General features: G+C 31.4%; 1 protein-coding gene across 2 annotated transcripts; it reads left to right on the plus strand.

Moving 5' to 3' along the window:
- The first annotated feature begins 63 nt into the window (after positions 1-63).
- Positions 64-24,080, plus strand: LOC148604840 (cholecystokinin receptor type A-like). Of its 2 annotated transcripts, none has more exons than XM_088550583.1 (3): positions 64-791; positions 21,401-21,790; positions 23,376-24,080. In XM_088550583.1, the coding sequence occupies exons 1-3, from the start codon at positions 476-478 to the stop codon at positions 23,993-23,995; spliced, it is 1,326 nt and encodes a 441-aa protein (XP_088406709.1). In that variant the 5' UTR covers positions 64-475; the 3' UTR covers positions 23,996-24,080. The 2 variants fall into 2 exon arrangements, with proteins under 2 accessions (XP_088406709.1, XP_088406710.1); XM_088550584.1 differs by lacking the exon at positions 64-791 and adding an exon at positions 16,442-16,561.
- Positions 24,081-24,562: the final 482 nt, after the last annotated feature.

Below are 24,562 nucleotides of genomic sequence, written 5' to 3' on the forward strand. Positions count from 1 at the left end.
CAATGGAAATGTTTGATGACCCTCATCCCGTTATTGACAAGTTGAAATGTGCAGCTGTTTGACATTATTGTTGATAGTTTATGAAATGATACTATATAAATACCCACGTTTAGATGTGCTTTGACAAGTCAATTGGAAATGATTATACATCTAGGGACATATTAAGCCAATACACATTTGTTTATTAATATGTTGCAATAACACCATCCATATAAAAGTAGTTAGCTCGTCTAATTGATATTTTAAAGATTTGAAATGTTTGAGGAATTTGCATTTACAAATTTATCTCCATTCGAATCGATTTAGAATGGTAAAATATAATTTAGAGATGTTATCGCAAGCAAATGGGACATAATTGAATTCGTTATATAAAGAAGATACAAATATGTTTTAACGCGAAGTAAAACTAGTATTACCGTAAATTCACTCACTGTGACAACAAAAACAAGTTAGATAAAAAACAATATACTTTGAAATGGATCTTAATAATACTACGTCGTTCGAAAACTTTACGCGATATTTCAGACCAGCGAAAATTGGCGTGGAAGAATCCATACTGATTGTGATATATGCTATAATTTTTTTAGCGGCCGTTATAGGAAATGTTCTTGTTATTTTTACGTTGGTACATAACAAACGAATGAGAACTGTGACCAATGTGTTTTTGTTAAATCTTGCAATAAGTGATTTGCTTCTGGCACTATTTTGTATGCCTTTTACGCTTATACCAATGTTTTTGGAAAATTTCATATTTGGAGCAACTGTGTGTGTCCTTATTCGATATTTACAAGGTGAGTTTTTTTATACATTTAAATGTATTTTAGCAGTAGACACCTTTTACCACATAAAAAGTTAATCCTAAATTAAAAGTCTGTCACAAGTGTTACAATTGTTGTTAAATTTGATAGCTTCAGCAGGAACTGAAATCTTCTGTAGATATCACTGTTTATGTTCTGTTTACTTAAGTATTCGAATGAGAAATAAAATGTAACTAATAGAAGAATGAATATTTCAATTCGTGTCGCTTAAAGGAGTTTTTTTTTCATGTTTTATCAGTTTGATTATCATTACGCTAAAGTGAACTAGTAGAGGATTTTTTAATTGCAGGTAAATGAGAAACGTTTTATTAGCCAAATAGTTTTTATAGTAAGGGGAAATAATTTCTTCGTACATTATCTGGCTTTAAGGATGTTTGTTGCTCGTGTTCAATCTTCTTGTCTCTTTTTCGGACCTTTTTATCTATTTCATAGCAATGATATTTGTTCGCCCATTGACCCTCACTTTTCTTATATCATTAAACACACTATAATGTTATTCTACGAAATCCTTGTTATTTTTTTTTACGTTTTTTTTCATACTGATACAAAAACTAGAAAAGAAATCAAGAAAAATCCTTTTCTGTCAAGTTTTTAAATGATTTTATCTTACAAAAAACGTGCACATTGACACAACAATGTTTTTTCCTTATAATATTCTTGTATGAAAGATCTGAAAAGATTTCACAACCTTCGAAATCTTGTTATGTTTTCAGCAGAACAACTAACAGTCTTAAATTTGTTTGATTGATCAAACTCTGTTCAATTATTAAATAAATCTGAGCAATTCTTTAGGTTGAATAGCAACGGGCATAGGAAAAGGCACATTTTAAAAGACACAAACTGGTAAAGAAATCTTACTATTGATGCATACGTAAACTATAAGATAGACAAATGAGACTTTTTACAAAGGATTGTTTTCCTGTTACATTTGTGGTATAGATCGAAAAATTGTTATTGGAAAATAAAAAAAAATCTGTATATAAACTTTTATCTCTACATTAACTGGTTTGACATACATATTGACTAAAACGGAAATGGAGGTTTTTTAATGGGGTTTGTTCTTAAAACATTGTTGAAACGACGACTTTGGCTTTAAATAACCATTAATAATTAAATGTTCAACTCGTAAGAAGGAGTAATCAAGGAAACCAAGATTCTAGCATGGACCAGGTGCACTGATAGGGTAAGCGTCCTCTGTCTTTCTAGAAAAACCACCCACCGAGTTGCTCATAAGAAGTCAAGTCCGGGTAGACGATAGAGGAAAGGAAAACTATGACACGTTGAACAAATCAGTTTTCATGGTGCAGATGGATACACCATCCATGAGTTCATGATGACGACCATGAAATTTCTGTGATAATGACTTAAAATTTGTAGCGACATAATTCTGTTCCAAAAGCCTAATTGTAAGAAGTCTAGTTCGATACAAAAAGACTGCGGAGTTTCGACATGTTCTGGCATAATGTATGAGTTTTGATATGAAAACTTCATATGCAAGTGCTGAAGGGTGTTTCTACATATGAAAAGAAATTTGGCAATACTGAATGAAAAGTCATCACGTTTGTCATATAGTTTGGTCAATAGTTTTCTTTTACCATCGATTTCTAAGTGTAGGTCAAGATATGAGGCCGACTTATCAGTGTCTGCATTATCCTTTATTTTAATTTCTTTCTGATAGATGCGAAGTATCAAATCAAAGTAGAGTAAGCATGATTATTTATCATGATCATCTTTGCAAATTCAGATTTCCCAGTTTATAAAAAGATTTTTAGTCAAAATATTCCAGTATTATACAGAATTACGGCAGGATATGTGTCAAAACAGAGCATGTCAAAGTACCAGATACGCCCGAAAAGACGCACGTTCATTTTTTTTACGTTCGTTCGTTAATGTGCGAAGTCACGGCAGTCAATTTGAAAACAAAATGGTCAATAGAAATTGCCGATTATTATTTATATCAAAGCAGAAGCCTGAGGTAGATAATATTTACAAGTAAGAACAACTGAATTACGAATAAGATTTAATGTATAACACATCACTACGTTTGAACCTAGTACGTAGCATTAGATACACCTGTGTGTTTTATAATGAATATCAATTTGTTACTTTAAAAGTTTCTGTCCTTGAGGATATTGTTTTGAAATTTTCTGGAATTTATTGACATTTTAAAAACAATTGTGTAATTGTTGTAGCTTAATGCAACTTATGCAACGGGAATATACACGCACGGGACTGTAAAACAAAGCACAAAGTATTTACATGAGCCGAATCAAAACTGTAATAATGATCTTAACGGTGATTACAACTTGAAACGAACCCAATTTTGTTATTGGTGTGTTTCAAGCTAAAGCTACAATACATACATTATTTTGTTCCAAATATTAAATCTGATCGAGAAATAAAATTTGTTATTCTTTCCGAAACGAAAATATACTTTTTTCATTGTGTAATCGTCTCAGAAGTAATATAGACGATACATACCTCATTGTTTTGTCATGTAGAATCAAACCCGACAAAAGAATTAGTTTTGTAACATTGATTCAATAAGACAAGGTAAAATTTTGTATAATTTCCCCTTAATTTAAACATGACCGAAATGTAGTGAAATAGCATATCTAACATATATTGTACTTTTGAATCATCGAAAGAAACGTTATAACTATGTGTTATAGATTTGTGTTATGTGTAGATTCAGTATATTTTTCTATCTTTCCAATTAGGTTTATCAATATACAATCGTATTTGAAAAAAAAACATATTTAAACTTATTTATCTTAATTTACTGTTTACACAATCTAAAAAAAAACATCACACCTACTAATTATTTCATTCAGGTTATTTTTGTATTGCAATTATCTAAACACTATTTTCTTACCATATGAACTTTTCATAACCCCCTGTTTTGTTACAATGCATCCAAAACAAAAAAAAAGTATTTTTTTACTGATAAAAAGTTTACCAAAACTGAAAGTAAAGATTACAGTGTTTCATTATGTTCTTCATGCAGTGTCTGATTTTAACAATAACAGATATGAAGTCTAATTAAATTATATTGTCTGTTCATTCAACTTATATGCTTTATAAAAAAAAGTTCAATATCTTTGTGTAATTTCGATGATAATGTCACTGAATAATTAAAGTTAATTAAATTAACATGACAACCTACGATTATGTTGATGTATTCCCCCATTTCCTCAATAATAGTGGAACAGTAACAAAACAAATAATATATTTGTTAATCTTCCAGGAATAGAACCTTCCGTCCAAAGTTTTTCACATATCACTGGAAAAGAAAATCACACAAAGAATACCTATTTGATAAATTATATTCAATTGTGAATATTTAACGTCGTAAGCCGATTAAGGGCATATTTGTTTGGAAAGAGTTCGAAGAAAATTAATTAAAAAACATATCTATTGAAAAATAAAAATTAACAACGATGAAGAGATTTATAGGCTAAAAACCATTAATTCCACTTTCCATAGGCTTCTATGCTAATTTCACAATATTCAATGGCTTCTCTAGACTTTACCTTAACTTTAACCTGCAGAGGACTATATATCAGCATGATTCTACATATGTCAGCTCACAATCCTCAGAATGGCATGTGGGGTTAGCAGACTTGCAGTGCAGTACTGGTCACCGGAAGTGAAGGGTCTATAAATAGCGTGGGAAATCCCAGTGTTTTCACAAGATAGGGGTATATTTAAAAATCATTATGGAGATTAGGCTTCACATCACAAGAAGCAAAATGCACCTATAAAATGTACAGAAATGTTTTTCCTTTCAGAAACTGTTTAAATTTTTTAAATAAGATGAGAACTTTTTTCACAGCACTATGAGGAACAGGGGTAATTTTTGCGTAGGACTATTTTTGCGTACGTTCTGAATGCTCATTGGTTGAATTGGTGGTCTGTAACCTAAAGAGTCACTTTTTGTCTTAGAAAAAATAAATAACTATACAGGTATCTTCCTACACACATACTGAATGCATTTGCAAAGTTTCAGTGAAATGTGACAAGCACTTTTTTAAATATTTGATTTTTAAATATAGGGTAACCAAGTTGTGCGAGCAAAAAAGTGACAATATTCTACCATACTTAAATGCATTAAATATTTGCAAAGAACTTTTTCTGACTTTTCAAATAAAAAATATCAATCACAACTTGTTTTTTAACAATATTAATGAAGAAATAGTTTTAAAAGTAAACATTTTCTGAGAAATTGGTCTATTTTTAAAAATTTATTTCTGACATGCCTCCCCCTTTGTCTTGATCACATGTCAAAAGTCCTAAATCTTTAAATTTTCACAAAAGGTGATATATTTGGCTTTAAATTGGTAAATACAGTGTTTTCACATTAAAACATGACCAGTAAAGAGCACCTAAAGCAAAAAAAGTACTCAATAATGGATTTTCCTTGTTGCCATAGGGGAATGCTGATATGGCCTTAACCGCAGTAATGAAAGTGAGTTTTTCCTCATTTCTAACCTAATTTTTGCTCAAATCTACACAAAACTTGATTGCAAGTGCTTATTACCACCATATTTAGGTAAATATAGCCCTTAAAGTTTAATATTTGATATTTTTACTAAATTTTCTACACTTTTTACAAGATAGGACATAAAAATCAGCCAAAAAGACCAATTTTCCATAATTTGGACCTATAACTTAAAAAAATGCATATTTTGAAGGATTTTTGTAGTGTATTCCTCTCATGGCAAAGTTAACAAGATCTTCAAGTAGTTTAAAGCTATTTCAAGAAACTTTTCATTTTGCCATGGCTTCATCTTAAGGCTAAAAACCACTAATTCCACTTTCCATAGGCTTCTATGCTAATTTCACAATATTCAATGGCTTCTCTGGACTTTACCTTAACTTTAACCTGCAGAGGACTATATATCAGCATGATTCTACATATGTCAGCTCACAATCCTCAGAATGGCATGTGGGGTTAGCAGACTTGCAGTGCAGTACTGGTCACCGGAAGTGAAGGGTCTATAAATAGCATGGGAAATCCCAGTGTTTTCACAAGATAGGGGTATATTTAAAAATCATTATGGAGATTAGGCTTCACATCACAAGAAGCAAAATGCACCTATAAAATGTACAGAAATGTTTTTCCTTTCAGAAACTGTTTAAATTTTTTAAATAAGATGAGAACTTTTTTCACAGCACTATGAGGAACAGGGGTAATTTTTGCGTAGGACTATTTTTGCGTACGTTCCGAATGCTCATTGGTTGAATTGGTGGTCTGTAACCTATATATTCATTCAAAATGCATATTCGAAGTAATAAATTACGTTTTATTTCTGTCCAACGAGACGATCATTTGAATTCGAAATACCCTCAAACAGAGATCGCAAATTGAAAGTTTCAAAGGGGATTATTAGTTTTGATATGTTTAAATATCGCTTTTCAAGAGTTAAGTGTGATATTTAGGGTGACAATTGTCTTTCCTTTCTATCCTGAAAGAATAAATATTTGTTTGGTAATCGGTGGTTGCGGGGTAGGGGTAATTTGATCGCCTCGATTTGGGGGAGGGGGGGGGGTCGTGCGTTTGATCCAAGGCCGATATACACCACACGCGCGGTATGTATTAAGGGGTTGAGTAACGACTGGCCGGATGGGAGTCAGAATATGCCTAAGTTAGGTGGCATACCTACTTGTCGGTTTTTGTATCAGTGCGTTAACATAATAAAGATTCGATTCAGCGCAAAGTATTGCACGTCTGGTTGAATAATCGTACACGACCTGAAATATATGATATAAGTCGTTAAGCCAAATTCAACCAATCAGCCAATAGCTATGAAACTCCTTATGAGAAAGATTGTGAAATATTGCTATGAGTAGTATTTGTTTTCTTTTATCATATTTAAACATGTAGCTGTTGAACATTTCAGGAAGCTGTAAGATAATCGTGTTTACAACTGTCAGCTCGACGTAAATGCTCGTGGTATTTCCAAGAAACTGCGACAAATGATGCAATGTTTTTTCCCAACTCTCAGTTTGTGTTTAGATCAAGAAATAGGAAGATACGGAATAATACAACTTTTTTTTCATGTTTCGCACATTCATTATGCATCGCCATTTATTACATTTTGACAGAATATCATTTTCCATGTTTCTGTCAAAATGAATCTCATATAATTTGGTGATAAGTTATTATTTTTCTATATTTTAATTTTTATTGTTCATTCAATTTCTTTATTTTGTTGTTGTTGTTGTTGTTGTTGTTGTTGTTGCTTTGCTCTTATCATCAAATTCAGTTTATATTTTGTAGGTCTTATATCTAAATTGCTCATCAATAATTTTTAGTTTGTACATGTTTCCTCCTTGTTACCATAAAAGGTCTGAGATCAAGCTTGTTTTTAATGTAAAAGTCGGTTACAAAGTAAAACGATTATCTACAAATTCTGTATCTAGTAAGGATCACAAAGCAGCTATATAAAAAAAAACACTGCAAATTCTTAATCATATTTTCTAAGTGAGTTAAATATCAGAGAGAATGCATGAATGTAAATTATAACGAAATATACTTCAATAATAATATACAAATTGTGAGATTAATTTTCTCACAATGTCATACCAACTACATTTTACTGGAACACCCTTTTTAGTGGAGTCCGAGTTGCGCATTTGCTTTTGTTCTTGCATGTATGGTTTCCGTAACTTTATGTTCTTTATTGTGTATGTTTGTTTTCCATGTCTGGTCTTTGTCCCTGGATTACATTATTTTGATTACCGTTATAACCTTGGTTAACTTGATTACTCTTACATTTGTAAAACATTATAAGATTGTATGTTACTGTTTGAAGGTATCCTGTTGAATATAAATGCAGTACAATTGTACCAATATTTTAACACGTCAATCATGCTTACATATTTTACATTATACGTATAATATTTACTTTTTAAATAGGCAAGATTTATGTTGAAACTTATTGATAACATATTGTGCGCCTGAATGTTTCAATTACTTCAGATTAAATACATGTATTGGTTTCATAAAAGACAATGCTGTTTTTCAACATTACTTTATAATCATTTTCCTTCGGCGGTCGTAAGTTTGATATAAATTGGCAGTTAGTTCCACGTGCGACACATAACGGATGTTATAAGGCTGTACAGGATACTACCAAAACCGGTTCAGCAAGTTTGTTGTCAGTTTTTTTTTCTTTTCAAATAACGACATTAGATTTATCTACGACGATACACATGTCCTGTTTCCTGTAATAATTACCTCTATTTTATGATGTCCTTATTCCGTAATAGTTCGGATTCCGGTTTCTGTTACATTTCATCAGATTTACCTACATTTTGTGATTCTGATTTTTATTCTTTTTCTTTTTATTAAAAAATAATTCCTTAAGATTTCAAAAGATTATATATCATATAAATGTATTTATTGAACAATAATTTTGTATTAAAAAATGCTGATCATTAAAGTGTCAAAAGATGGAAAATCATTGAACATAACTTAATCGTGGACAAAGAAAAATAAATAGACAATGACCATTCAGCAGGAAATAATTGTAGCGAATATAAAAGTACAAAAATAAGGGACATTACAAGTACCATAAAAATCCTGGCGAAAGCCATTTATTAAATTATGAAAATGTTTCCTTATCCTAGGGATTGTCAATGTAAGATTTAGTTTTCAAGGCAATGATCTTACCTTATGGGCTAAAAATGAAAATGGAATGAATGTTTAGGTTTATCGAGCTTCGTACAGCACTTCCAAATTTAAATCTTTACGTATTGCACGTGTTTCAAGAGTGTGAAATCATTCTATTTCATTGAATTCTCTGGGTTATGCTTGCATGTAGTAGCTGCTTAGAAAGTAATACTTCCTTAACTAAACACATAGCATTATCATCTTCGAATGTCGTGAAATTCATCAATTCGACTCCATGCCCTATTGCTTTATTTTGCTAAATTAAGTTGCAATACGCATTTATGTCACATTGTTCGAACAACGATAAGGCTAATAAACAAATCGTAATCAAACGGATATGAAAGAAGTTTCGAAATAGACATTAAGGTCAAGATCCCACGATAGAAATGACAACTCGTGCAAAGACATCGATGTCAGTTTGTAATAAATACTCAACTAAACATTTGATGAAAGTGATTATTTTTAACATCATTTAAAAGTAGTAGATAAAATAATTTTAATAAAAAACGCCTTTTGCATTACACCTCCCTTGTCGTTTATAAAGACACAATATTTAGGGTATTTTGCCTTTGCAAAGTTCATTTTTAGCAACTGGTTCATTTTTTAAAAAAAAACATCAATAAACAGATACTATATATTTTAATTGGAAATTTCAAGTACGTCTATTTTGTTTTTTATCTTTCATAGCTTATTCAAAGTTGTTTATTAATACCTCAAAATGAAGATCATTGTTCCATTTGGGCAAAGCATATTGCGGGTAAGCATTTAGAATCCGTATTATGTCATTTTCACTTCCGATTTTTTCACTGTACGCACTTTTCGTGATAGTGCAAATGGCTGTCGTTTTTTTAAACGAAGTCTTCTAGTGAACCGATCATACGATGCTTAAAACATGACAATGTGTTGTCTATATCTATTAATTTCATTCCTTAGATTTCTATTTTTCATGCTTTAACCAGTCATTATTCTGATTCGAAATGTTGAAATGCATCTTTTGTAAACAATGAGGATTTTATGGATTAAACAATGTATGCATCTAAAAAGCTGTAACGTAAATGAACATATTGTAATTTGACTGACAGCTCTCTAAATTGTTTTAATTGTGTTGTGTTTTACACAATAGAATTTATGAGCTATCATAATTCACTTGAAATAAATTCAAAACGTATTATCTTAAATTATACAGGACCGTATTTATGAATTACTTTTATATTTTACAATCTAGTTCCATGGCAGTTGAAGTAAGTAAAATCAGTCTTCATAGACAGGTTGCACTGCAATGATATTGGCGAAACTTTATTATTTGATGTTTTATTCGAAGTGATGAGGTGTTTATTCGTCAAGAAAAATAAATTGAATAGTGCTAATTTTCTAAAATTAATGAAACTTAATCTGAAAGCATACAATTTCAAAAACGCGTTTATGAGCGAAAGCACTCTACTGCCATAGAAATAATTGATCCCACTAGCACAACTTTACCTTACCAGAATGGTATATCAATATTCCTAAATCTATTAATTATAACACCAGACCCTTGAAATTAATGATCGACAAAATTGTAACGTTATAAATGTCATACGTTTTGTATTTGTTTTGTTTTGATAGCGTTGTTATTATTGAATAATTCTATTCATGAAATTCTACATGCCTATGGCCGTTTTTGATTGGCCGAGAACGTCGTTGCCAGAAAATTCATACATGCATGCCCTTCGCCAGATCGTTCATACATGCATGAACGCCAGTCAACTTGAAACCAATATGGCGGCTGTGTAGTTTGGAAGAGTGTGGCAACTAACTGAACGGTATAATATAGCCGTAAGAATATTTTAATACATGCGCATTGATTTTACCGGTCAAGTTCGTTTACAGAGAGTAATTTTCAGCTTGGAGAAAGAAACTTATAACTGAGTCTGACAGGACCCTTGAAAACACCTTGTTATAATTTTTCTTCTTCCTTGTATTTCCGTAATAATTATATTCTTGTTGTATTGTTTACATCTCGTATTTATCAATGCCAACTATCACTTCGTCCATACCGCCTTCACTGTTGTTGTACAGCCGATTATGTTTAAATATTCGTCTGGGCTTCCATACGTGTGTTTGTGTGTGTGTATGTGTGTGTGTGTGTGTGTGTATTGAAGCGTAAAAACACAGTGTCTCATTATAACCGACTGAGGCTCTCAGAGGGTAACTTTGACTACCGGATAGAATTATAAGGATTGAACAGCTATTTTCGGTCGTTCATGCATGTATGAACGGATCTCGGAGCTCCCAAACTCAATGAACGACCGAAAATAGCTATTCAATCCTATAATAAAACCAAAAAAATGTCATCGAATTTACATGTAGATTACTGTAAAGGTATTAATTTTCCTGGATTCTGTCTAGTGAACATATTCGCGAGTACTACTTTACGCGGATTAAAAAAATAGTTAGCGTTATATAAGTGTTAAAATAGATTTTGCGGGTACATTTTTTCGCGGTTACATTTACAATGTAAATCAGCAATTGCAATACATTTTGGCATCTTCAACACATTTCCATTTTTTACTATCTGATACATTTCAACGGAGGTAACTACAACTGTAGAAGAACAAAATGTCAACAATTATGTAGGACAACATAACATGTTTTTACCTGTGACGAAACAACAGAAATTTGAAGGTCAAAGTCTATCTCGCCCTATCTCACCAGATTTCTGTATCGAAATCAAGAAAGTTGTTCGGTTTCTATATTTCAGTTCTAAAAAGCAATACTATTTTATTATAATGATGGATGTTCATAATCCGTGCAATTCTAAATACAGACCTAAATGGATTTTGTACATTTGTATAGTATGAAAAATATTCAGAATCATTCAATTTTGAAATGGTGTATCGATCAGCACCATGAACACTGATTTATTCAAGAGGCAATTGTTTTCCTTTTCTCGTTTGTCTACCCCGGACTTGACTTTCGGCGGGTGTTTCTAGAAAAGCAGAGGACGCTTACCCTAACCGTGCATCTGGTCCATGCTCCCAGTTTTTAGTGGAGTCCGAGTTGCTCATTTACTTTTGTTACTTTATATGTATGATTTTAGTTACTTTATGTTCTTTGTTGTGTTTGTCTGTTTTCCATGTCTGCTCTTTGTCCCTGGATTACATTCTGTTGATTGGCGCTATAACCTTGGTTCCCTTGATTACTCTTTCATAGACCTCAATAGCCGGAACAATGAGCGTTCATTGTGTTTTTGACTGTTTCACACTATGATATTCTTTTTTGTTTAAGGGTTTAGCTATTAAGGTATGCTAGTTTGTTATTAAATATAATAACTAGAAACAGCTTAGAGCAATGCTGTTAATATACCACGACAAGTATGCAATGACAGGTGTGTCATCGGGTCCTATCTAACTCCGTATAATTCTACAAATTGGCAAAATTGACAGAAGAGTATACTGTATACCATACTTTAGTACATACTTCTGGGCGCCGTTTTTTTTTTTTTTTTTTTGTTTTTGTTTTTTTTGTTTTTTTTGTTGCAAAAACCAGATACTACGTAAAACGGCAGATAGGTTATGATATCAACTCATCATAATGGAAACAGCTGACAGTCCTATGACACAGTTTGTCTTATTCATTAGGTGTTTAAATGCTTTGGTTAAATATCAAGATGACAGAATATATCTTATCAAAATTGAATGCTTCTGAATATTTTTCATACTATAAAAATGTACAAAATCCGTTTAGGTATGTATTTAGAATTACACGGATTATGAACACCCATCATTATAATAAAATAGTATTGCTTTTTAGAACTGAAATGACTGTCAAACACGCCTATCTTTTGATCTGTCTTATTAACAATATTATTGCTTTTTTAATCTAGAAGTCTAGACAAGAAAAGCAAAGGAAATTGAAATGAGTAATATTGTGGCTCTCTTCTTTCCGTGTACTATGTTGGGATTTTGCTTTATTTCAATAACTTTTAAAGTGAAAATAGGTTTGGAACACGTTGAAATTTACTAACGATATGTTGCAGCTTTCACACCCATATATATATAACATATAGTCATTACTTCAGTATTCATACAATCAAGAAAATATTTAATAAGAGTAGTGTTGTATCTGAGTTATTAGATTTTAAACGCTAATTTGTACACGTATTTAACATTCAAGAATAAAACGTTAGAAATAACAACAATACTTTCTTTAACTTTTATGGGTTATTTGACAGAAATAAGCATCCTGCCTGGTTCGTACGTGCATGGTCAAAATACCTTTATTGTTTGGAATATTTATGTACGAATAACAAATCGAAATACAAATCCTTAGTAAATCGTACGCGTATGTGTTGAATTGAGGTGACAGAACTAGAGAACTTTATATTTAGGTGTAAAAAAGAAACTTTTCTGTAATACCCTTATTAACTGGCAATTCTAAGGTGCGTTTCTATTGATTGCAACACTACAACAAAAACACTTAAGTGATTAAATCTTATTGAAATCCGCCTATTCAATACTTTTGGGAGCTACAAGACTGAAATATATTAAACAATTATATAACTATCGATATGATCGGCTTTCAGTTATTTTTCACATGCTACGCTAATTCAAAATAATTAATTAAAAAAAGATTAAAGACCATGGAATCAATGTTCGAAAGAGCTACTGTATTATATGTCTTTTATACATCATACTGATATCTTCAGTATTGTGCTTTGTTTAGTCACAAGGCATACCATATTCATCATTTTTATTACTTGTGATATATAACGCTTATTACATAACTAGTTAATAAAAGATGTTAATTTTGATTTTCCCTTAGAGCAAAAAGGTGGATCTAATGTCTTATGTCGATTGCTAATTTAATATCACGAAACTTAAATTATGTTTTTCAAGCTTAGGAAAAACCACAAACACATCAAAGCAAGTAATGGTTACCAGAAGATTAATTTATTTTTTAATGTATTCTTGCATATATTCTTGGTTCAGCATATCTCTTTATGCATGATAAATGCAAGTTTTTTTTTCGTATCATACATCTTACCATATTCGATGGTTATATTACTCTAGCACTTATTTTATAGGTAGATTTTACGTAATTTAGAATGTATAATCAACGCCGCTGTAACTACTAAATCAAATGTGTTGTCTTTTGGTAGAGGGGTCAAAGTTTGATATATACTTGTTGTGTTTTGTTTTTGTTTTGGAGAAAGGGGAGCCTTTTGGGATCAACCTTTAAATTATTTTAATTTTGCCCATGTGCTCAGTACCGAACCATGCTTCACCTAATTTATTGATTTTTATTAGTTTTTTTTTATCCTTTTTTGCATTTGATGCCATACTGATGATATTTCATGGCTGAGCTTGATTTTACAACAGACCGACTTTTCTCAATTTAAGGATGTTTCTGAAAACACGTTTATCTGACTTTCCTGAGCTGGCGATGGAAATTGTATAAGAAACTCATTATTTTTGCTGATATTTTTATGCTTTCTTTTTTATTGATATCTTTGGTTTTATTATTTTAAATATCAGAAGGTTTTTTTTATCTTTGTGTTTCCGAGATAAATAATGTTTGCGGTATACTTTCGTATTTTATAATGGCCGTATTTGGAAGCCATTTGGATTCAATCTTATAATTTCGCCCATCTGCTCAATCCTGGACCATAGATCACGTTATTTGTTAAGGTTTATTAGTTTCTTGTATTCGATGTTATAATAACAATAGTTAAATGCTAAGCATGATTTAACGACAGACCGATTTTTCTCAGTTTCAGGATGTTTTTGAAAAACACATGTTTAATTATGGTTATCTGTCTTTCGTGAGCTGATGATGGAAATGGTGAAGGAAACCCATTATGCTTTTGCTACCATCTTTACGCTGCCTTTGTAATCGATAACTTTGGTTTTATTTTCTTAAACTAATAGTACTTAATTTTAATGTTCTTATATGTTAGTTAAATTCTATTTATCGGTTAATCTATTTTTGAATATAATGTAATAAATAAATACAGTGGCACGTACGATATCGAATATTATAGTATTTTCATGCATTTAAGACATCATCATATTATTAAACATTAATTGTAATCCGACTTTTAACAGACTTGAGTGGCTAGTAAATGATTAGTCATAAAATTGATGTTACTTTGTATTTGTATAATTAAAAATATATATATATATTTTTATCAAATGTGGAATGCCGATAACGATATTTACACTTATATTTCTCATTACCATAATAACTTGATTTCAAACTCAATTTTCGTAATCGGGTTCTAGAGTCTAGGCCATTTCCTAAAGGAAACTTCTATATCGATATTTCTGGCTATGAACACGACTTGTATATGTTTATGGTATAGTATGTTTACAGTTAAATGACTATCGTCAATATATAAAACGACTTCTGATATGGTTACGAGATGGGCTGAGTAAGGTTACATCCGTTTCCAAATTCATAGTAAATATAGTTACACAGAATTGGCCGCAGATCAGTTAGCAGGAAATATTTTAATCATTTCCACGCCAAATATCAAAATCTTGATTGAAAAGGAAATTTTCATGATAAGCAAAAGTCTTTTAAACATTAGTAGATGATAATATGTGTATCTCTAACTTACTTAAGGTACAAACATATAACATGTGTGATTTATTTCTTGCCGCGTTTATCTCGCTATAAATAGACATAGTTGTCCAAATAGCGGTCAATATATTTCAAAAAGTATTATTGATGATTAAAATAATCCAGGTCGAAAAATATGGCACATTTAAATGAATGTTAAGATTAGATATTTTGGACAAATATTGTATCTATACAAAGAAGTTGCCTAAATGTTATTCAGCTTGACGGTATCGACGTCAAATATAATGAAATTTTCAGGCTGGAAATATGAGATTTTAACCTTAAGTAACTGTGGACAAGTTTGAAACAATTAGAACAGATTAATCATCTTATATGAAATATGCAATTAACTGTGCAATCAATTTTAAGGAGGTAGACCTAAGGTAAGGGACACAACTCTTAAAAATCATTTGAACTTTTGTTTTCAGTATTTTACATCAATCTTATGTAAGCATCTAATTAACTTGGATTGATTTCATTCTGTTTCAAATATAAAACTTGATAAGCTTTGATGAAATTGAATATGATACAAACATATCACTGAATTCAATAGTTATGTCTTTTATCCTAGGTCTACCTCCTTAAATTCGCAAAATATGAAATTATTTGCTATTTGATTTGATGACAAGACTTAGTAACAAAACAAATACATCAGGTTCGTCGGTACAATATATGTTTCAAGACCAATAAATGAAAACATTCCCTCGACCAGATTGAAAAACTTGGCAAATAATCTTGCACATGGTTTGTTCTTCTCGTTCAAAAAGGTGTTAATTTGTTCCATTAAGGAAGTGTCATATTGAGAATTGAACATACTTCTGATTCTGAAAACAGGTGAAGCATGTTATAAATTCGATGAGTATTTACTTAAATAACTGTTTGGTGAAATAAAGAAAAGGTAATAACATTATTTTCCAGCAAAAATGCTGAAAAAAAATGAAATCAAAGTCGATTTCATGAAACCTCTAATGTATTAAATTATTGACCTGGATGTCAAAAGATGGTTAATTTGAAGAAATATTTACTTCATGAACAAGCAAAAGCAAAGCAAGAACAAACTAAAAATCATACAAAGGAATTTTGTTTGTCATTCATTTGCCAGTATTGATTTATCAATGAAAATTAGAAATTGTGAATTAAGTTTGTTTGTTTTGTTTTTGTTTTGTTTTGTTTTGTTTTGGTTTTTTTTTTGTTTTGTTTTGTTTTGTTGGTTTTTTTTTTACAAATGTCCAAGAAACTTGACAACTTCAACCATATAATGTTTTTACCACAAATACATTTTGTTTCCTTTAATAACAGACAAAGTGATAAGGGGTTATACTAACTAAACTTAAGTTCTCTAAATGACATGTAACGAAGTACGTATGACAAAAACATTTTCCTGTTGACAAAATCTAGTGATTGAATATCACAGGATTGAATGAGATATAACATATTCGAAAGAAAAATGAAACTTTACAAAGTAAGTGTACTTTTAAACTTAAAACACCAATGCAGACGACATGTATTGTTCATTTATCTTTCCTCTTTCGTTACATATTACGAACCTTTAATAGTTGGATTGTCGTCAGTGAAATACTGATATGCTGATAGTTATGTATGATACGTAACTCAAACGGATAGATAGTTTCGTTTATTTGGTTGTTCCATACATCCACCCCACACACGTACAAAAAAATTTTCACACATACACAACAGCCAGTCACTAAAACAGCAAGCATTTTCTTAAGATGTTTTTACTTAAGTTTGTGTTTAAATGCACTTTTCAGAAAGACTTTTCTGTATTGGTTAATACCTAAATTCCATAAATACGACTATTTTAGCTTCGGTGACATCCTGATGAAGCTGTTTGGCAGTGTATGAAAATAGAGACAGACATAAATAATTTTGCCATCATGGATTCTGTAACTAATCAAGCATAGTTTACCAATATACCAATAGATGTAATTCTATAGATTATAGCGCATACAATGATGATGTTTGGTGAATAGCATTAGTCTTTTTTGCTTATCAAACGAAAATCACTAAAAGAGGTTGATTGGACAACAGAGAAGGCGACTTAAACTATCTATCAGAAAATAAAGTTGTTCATTTATTTGTTCAACGGGTCATAGTTTTCCTTTCCTCTTTCGTGTACCCTGGACTTGACTTTTTATGAGCAACTCCGTTCGTGTTTCTAGAGAAACAGATAACGCTTACCCTACAGATGTACCTGGTCGATGCTACAAATTTCCACTGTAGTGCAAGTTGCTCATTTACTTTTGTTGCTTTGTACGTATTATGTTGGTTATTTATGTTCTTTATTATGTGTATCGGTTTTCCATTTTTAGTCTTTGTCCATGTATAACATTCTTTTTATTTTCGCTATAATCTTAATTATCTTGATTACTCTTTCTAAATGTATAAGATTATATGTCAGAAAAAAGGTATAAATATCTTTCTCCTATCCAAATGTCCGATGACTTCCAAAAAATTCGTCAGGTGATTGTTATCCAATCAAGGAAAAATCTTCCCTGTTCCCCGAACTGTAAGCTAATAACTAAATAGCATAGATAAAAATATTGATATATTTATATGTAGAAAAGAATATACGAATTCCTTGATTAAATTTTATGTTCTAGATATGAAGGATATTAAATGAAAATTTTATTCGATTGTTTATTTCTCAAATGGGCAAGATAGGTTATTTTCCATAAACTAACTTGGTACTGTGACGTCATTAACGTCGATCAGTCCGTAGTCTGGAAATTAAATAATGTCAAACTGATAAGGCTTTGATGAAGAAATACGCATTAATTTTAACTTTAATCGGTTAGAAATTAAATTAAAAGGATTGTTTTCAGTTTGACCAAGTTTAGCTCTCTTATCGTAGTCAAATATTAAAATATACTGAAATAAAAAAAATATAATACTTTAACCAATAACTCACCATGTATGGTTCTTAAATGAACGCTATGTAAGCAATGTAACTTTTGTACAATGACAATAATAACTGAGTCGTCCAGACAGATTGAGTGATTAGTTTTGATGTCCGTACTAAATTTAGCACTTACGCAAGTTAGAATCTAGTTGATTAATCTATCATTCCCAACAGGAAATTTGATACCCTTCTTCATTTTGGTCATTGAGGCCGTACGTATAAAGACCTGTAACATGTTAGTTTGCAGCAATCCACACACTGAAAATATCAACAATGTGCTTATCTTGAAATGCCATTAAACGTAATTACAGAGAAGAGATATTTTACAGTACTGTGATTAGATAAAAAAACAAGACGAAAGGACACATGGTATAAAACGAACGTTAGACTTTCAATATAGGGCAAACAATCATCATTCATCACTGCATTACTGCCTAAGATGGAATTATGTAAAACCTAGCTAAAGAGAGCTTTTATGTGATTGAATGACAACTGCACATAATTTGGCGATTACTTAGATAAGATACGGATAAGATAAGAAACTTTTGTAAAGACAGACTTTAGATTATACAGGGTTCAAAGTGCATTTAAATTGTTACAAATGGACTTTTCAATGCGTCTGGTTTAAACAAGTTTTTGGATTGGAATATCCAGGGTTCGATTTAGACAGGTTTCTTTGAGTATAGATTTTGAAGACATTCGCTGCGAAAAAAAGTAAATAAAAGATAAGAGTTGTGAACCTCAGTATTTTAATTGATATATATATATATTTGAATTGGTAAATCTTTGTCTATATACTGCTGATAAACTAGAAGATACAAGAATTGGCATTTTGGCGAATTGATTAGGCAATAAGCTGTCTTTAATTCGTAATTTATTTTAGTAAATTATCAGATAGTATATGAATGCTTAACAAGGCACACCATTAGATAGAAACTAAGCTTTTTCTTGAATAATATTAGCGTAGTTTTTTTTTTCTTTTTTTTTAAATCTCTCACATTTGTCTTCAGTGTCGTGGCTTTAATGCTTGGCAACATTGGTTTTACTGGCACTTACTCACATACTTTTTCTAAAGAGTGACTTTGACAGCATGTTTACCATTTGTATCCGTATTTGTTTAATTTGTATTTTGTTTTCAATTTATATCGTCATATCGTGAAGTTATTACATGTATATAGAGCATGTTTTACAAGTATATAGAGCATATTTCATATAATTCCGATTATAATACAGAAAACTGTTCTGTTTGTCTCGCCTACAGCTGTTCTTTCCTTTGTTATGGTGAAATTCGCGTTCTCATTTTTAATTCATAACTTTGTCAGGAACTTGCAGAAATCATTAAACGTACCAGGAAGCAATTATCTAAATAGGTGTTTGTTACTTAAAGGTAAACTTTAACGATGCAATCTTTCTAAATTTATCTATGGTACGCCATTCGTATCATCTTTATCATGATCATTGAACATTTGATATATTGATAAGTACAAATCCATTTCAAAACCAGACAAAACCAATAGTAGACAACATAATTTACACAGAAAAAACCCATCGAACAACGAAGGCACATCACATTTTACGTAACTATAGTTTTTTGGTATACATATCCACCGTACATTTATATCCAACATATTTCTAGTAAATCTAGTCGATGGTACAGTACAATCTACATAAATATTATTTCATGGTTATGTGGTATTTATTTCTGGATAAGAAATTAAAAAAAAATTCTCTAAAGTGTTTTTTTTTTTTTAATTTTCTGGCTTCTGCATGTATTGTTTCGTTTTCACTTTCAGTTTACTTTCATTGTGCTGGAGTGTAAAAAGGCAACTCTTTCGTTGTAGCTGTGTACATATGTATAAAAAATGCTTGGGACCAGTCCCAGCCCGCCCTGTGGTATGAGAGTTTCCTCGTCATTCATTGTAGAATCATGGTGGCCTTGATCTAGCATTATTCATCCCGGTGGAGTTGTTGACGTATTTACCATATCCATTCCCGTAACATGTATATGAATCACCTCTTGTCTGATTTGCAAATAGACTTCTTATAAAGTACATTAAAAAACTGTTTTGTTTTTTGGGTTTTTTTTTCATTTGACAGCATTCCAAAAAAGCTACCAATGTGTGTCTGTGAATCTTCAAATTGTATGTTTTATACATATAACATTGATATTGCTAAATAATGTGACTTTTCATGAATGTGAAAAATAAATATGACAAATTAAAGATAGGACTTTGCCCTGCCGGTGCACTTAAACTAAGACAACTATTATTGGATAACGAAACGATAATTTGACAAAAGAAACTTCTTGTTGATAAACAGATCTTATCTTGGAAAATAATAATTCAGAGAATCTAAGTTTCTGATTCCTGTATAATCAATGAGTTATTAATTTGTCAAAAAATAATGGCAGAGTATTCGTATCAGAGATAGACGACATTTACGGTGATTACCAAGCAGCAGGAATTTGTATCAAAAACGGTCGTTACTATATCTTTCTCAGTATGAGCTATCTACTTTTATTTAACATATTGAGACATAACGTTTTAATGAATTCATTCTTTGTTCGTAACCATTAACCAAGTTTGGAAATAATATGAATCGGATTTCGATTTTTAAAAAAATATCATGTAAATTAAAGACGATTATCATCCAACATCAGATCTGTTAAAACGCTTGTTAAATTCTATTATATAAACACTATCCTTATTCCTGAAATAACTGACTTTTGTCAGATCTATTCTTGCTCCGGCAGTCAAAGGGAAATTTGAAATTAGATTTGAAGACTCGTTTGTGTCATTGCACACCACTGCCCAACGATGCAATTCATCAAATACCTCAGTAGGATCTTGAAATCACTACATTCATCCATTATATTGTGAAAGCACTTCCTGTCTCAATGCATAGAAAGGGCTTATGATACTGACATACATGTGATACATGTATTCATCCCTACAGATACCTACATGTACTATAAGACATGTATTAAAGTTAGGTTCAAAGTTCAGCTATTTTATTTTAGTAAAGTAAAAAGTAAACAATGGTAAGCAACACATCATAGAGTTAATTAACACATTGGTAAAAACTGACGACTTCGTATCAACGCCTAAAAATATTGTAAGGATGAAGATTAGAGCATAAAAAAGGATGTAAAAAAATCTTATTTCAATATCCAATATACTGCCACACTTAATATAAGATAAGTTAATTTTGACCAATATACATATACTCAATACACTTCTTTACGCATGTCTGATACTCATTATATGATCTGTTCTGTACTTGATATTTCACTTTTGTTAAGAATTAAATTTAGTCTTTTAAAGACATGAACAATGTGATGATTACAGTTAAAAAAAATAACTAGTACATTTACTTTTTTAGGTGTGTCAGTTACAGTTAGCTGCTTTACATTGGTTGCCATTTCACTGGAAAGATATTTCGGTATATGTCGTCCGTTGCGTTCAAGGCGATGGCAGACATTATCACATTCTTACAAAGTAATCATTGTCTGCTGGCTCATGGCTGCCATTGTTGTAATACCAGTGGCAATATGTACTAAGTACAAGAAGTTGAAAATAAGAAACATTGAAATTGTTAAATATAAGTGCGATGAACTATGGGAAAGTGAAGAGTTGGAAAAGGCTTACACAGTCTTTCTTAATTTAATTCTGCTTCTTGGTCCATTTGTGCTAATGGTTATTGCGTATGGATGCATCATTTTTACATTGTGGGATGGTATTACATCACATCTTCAACAGAAAGATTCAAATGGTAGGTTAAAATATACATTAGTCCTATTGAATAAAGATATGCGGACATTTTACACCTGTACATGAATAAGTGAAGATCCGGAAGGACCTATCAATTCAGTCACCGAGATACCCGAAAACTGCATAATTTTGCATGTTTACTATAAGGTTGTTTAGACGTGTTTTAATTGACTTTTGAGCTACAATTTAACTGATGTCTTCTGGTAAAATCTGTCAATTAGTAATGTTTAAAGTAAATGACAAATCTTGAGAAAGATTAAGTGAAAATTCATGTAAAATGTTTTCTTAACTGTTTCAAGTTTATTATGCTGATGTTGATATTTGAAGTTTTCTTTGTATATTAACAAAATCAAACCCAATTCAAAGACAAAACTCTCCCTTTGTATGTTCAATTATAGGCATAAATTGAAATAAAAGTATCATTCTTTTGTTTTCCTCATGTTTTACCATTTACCACCATACCCCACCCTTTGGTGATCTTCTTTTCATTCAATCCTCAAAAAGGCGATTTCATTATTGGAAACCTTGCCATTAGTTATGGCATCACAACTTAAATTTATTCCATTGTTGTTAGAACTGTCAAATTCGCGATGCAAATTTTTTGTCGTTCCATCTGCGAGACTCGAACTCGTACCGCTGTAAAATCTATGGCAACACCGCCTCCACTAAGTCCAGCGCCCTAGACCAGCTAGGGGCCATAGATGTCACTGCGGTACGAGTTCGAGTCCCGCAGAGGGAACGACCAAAACAGCATCGCAATATATATATATGCAAATTATCCTCCCATCCATTATACAGTTACTACTGTCGTCCTAACATTGTGAGCATTTCTTCAGCCATTACCATTAAACGGTAAACATGTCTGACATGCTACTGCTTCTACATCCTTTTGAATTCATCATCACTCATTAGGATCTTAAGATAGTTATCCTTTTTTCTTGGAATTTAAGATGTTTGGTAATTCATTTTACCCGGTAAATGTCAAATTTGATCGACATAAAGTGGTCGGTAATGAAATAACTGTTTCAGCGAGAATGGCAAGGATTAATTAATGTCAATAAAATGCATTGAGAAAAATCGAAATGGTGAAAAAAAACTGCAACTATGTTCAAGATTTATGTCATTGTCGTAACGTTTAATTTCAACTAAAAGTTTATCTAATAAGACAACCGCACGTAAACTTATTTATAAAATGTACTAGAGTTTCATTTAAAACGTTCCATTAATTGCTTTTAGGGGTAGTTTAACTTGAAGTTATTTACTCACGAGGCATATACGAGAAAACAAATGAAGCAACTCGGACCAACCACGACAACCACTTGGACATTAAGTGCGTAAAAACAAATTACCTAAACAAAATAATGCAAATTTTAAAAATCTGCGTAAATGTCCTTTTTATCAATAGTAGTGTAGTAACGTCATATGAATTCATTGATCTAAAAGACTTTCATGCAATAAAAAACCACAGACAGTAACTGTTCATTCCTTGTCCATAAACATTCAACGCTATACACCAATTAGTTACTTCAAAAGCATAATAAGTATTTTTTTTATTATTAAGCATCAATTTATTTAATTATTTTCAGGTGTTTCAAACGGTGTACTTTCTGGCTCATTTACACACCATGATGAAACAAACTCTGCAAAGTACGCCAACTATGGGACGCAAAATTCTTCTCCTGATAATGGGTACGTAAGCGCAGATTCAGTACCAGCACGTCGTAATCGAGATTTCAGAAGAGGAATAAGGCGCTCGAATCCGGAACGAAACAGAGCAGCAAAGTTGAAAGTAATACGAATGCTAGTTGTTGTTTGTCTAGAATTTTTCATCTGCTGGACTCCGTTGTATGTATTTTTAACTTGGAAAACGTTTCACGTGGAAAGTTTGCGAACTCATTTTACACCTGTAAAGTTCACTCTGATATTTGTTTTGTCCTATGTGTCAACCATGTGCAACCCAATAACTTACTGTTTTATGAATCAAAAGTTTAGACAGTCTTTTATGATGCTTTTAGGATGCTGTCGTCCTAGACTTACTCGGAGATTCTCAAGCCACAGTACTTCTATGAAACTGAATGGGACTAAACTTAGTATCGTAAGGTCAAAGAACACATGTAGACTGTCACCGAATGATAGAAACGTTTCTCCTGATGATCAATCTTTACTTGTGGTAATTGGCAATTCGAGTGATGGCGCTGCGGTATAAATACTACTGTTCGTTTTATCTAATTTTGCCATGAAATGTAATTATAGTATGTTATGACATTTTGGTGTAATAAAAGAAAAGCGAAAACTCATGAAATAGTCGTTTACTTAAATTGATAAAGCCAAATATACATTAACTACATACTACTAGAATTGCCAAAGTATCGAATTCAAAAATTGTTTTTGAAACGAGATTCGGAATCAGTACATTTTGATGTCAACTAAATCCTTATAAATGAACTACAACGCCTACGACTACCTTTTGAAATAAGACTGTATACTTTATTTTGAAAGGCAAGGATAACAAGATGCATAACCGGAATTGTTCTTTTTATATGTCGTCTTGCTCTGTTTTCAAATTTTGTTTTTGTTCTTGTCCGTGTTTTTGCTCTGTTGTATTTTCAATTTCTTCTTATATAGTGTTCTACATTTTAATGATTTAGGACCACAAGAAGAACACAAATGTCAATCCCTTCTTATTGATACATACAATAAAAAACCTAAACACAAACTTACAACATCAGTGAACATATAACTGTAGAACTATTGTTTTTCACATTCGATTAAA

This window comes from Perna viridis, chromosome 10 (genome assembly GCF_037379345.1).
Source record: "Perna viridis isolate PV_CMFRI_1.1 ecotype Kerala chromosome 10, ASM3737934v1, whole genome shotgun sequence".
NCBI classification, from domain to species: Eukaryota; Metazoa; Mollusca; class Bivalvia; order Mytilida; family Mytilidae; genus Perna; species Perna viridis.

Excerpts from the sequence above, each read along its gene's own strand:
- LOC148604840 (XM_088550583.1), top strand. The coding sequence starts at position 476 with ATGGATCTTAATAATACTACGTCGTTCGAAAACTTTACGCGATATTTC. Across the intron at positions 792-21,400 it reads CCTTATTCGATATTTACAAG|GTGTGTCAGTTACAGTTAGC; the intron begins GTGAGTTTTTTT and ends TTACTTTTTTAG. Across the intron at positions 21,791-23,375 it reads TCAACAGAAAGATTCAAATG|GTGTTTCAAACGGTGTACTT; the intron begins GTAGGTTAAAAT and ends AATTATTTTCAG.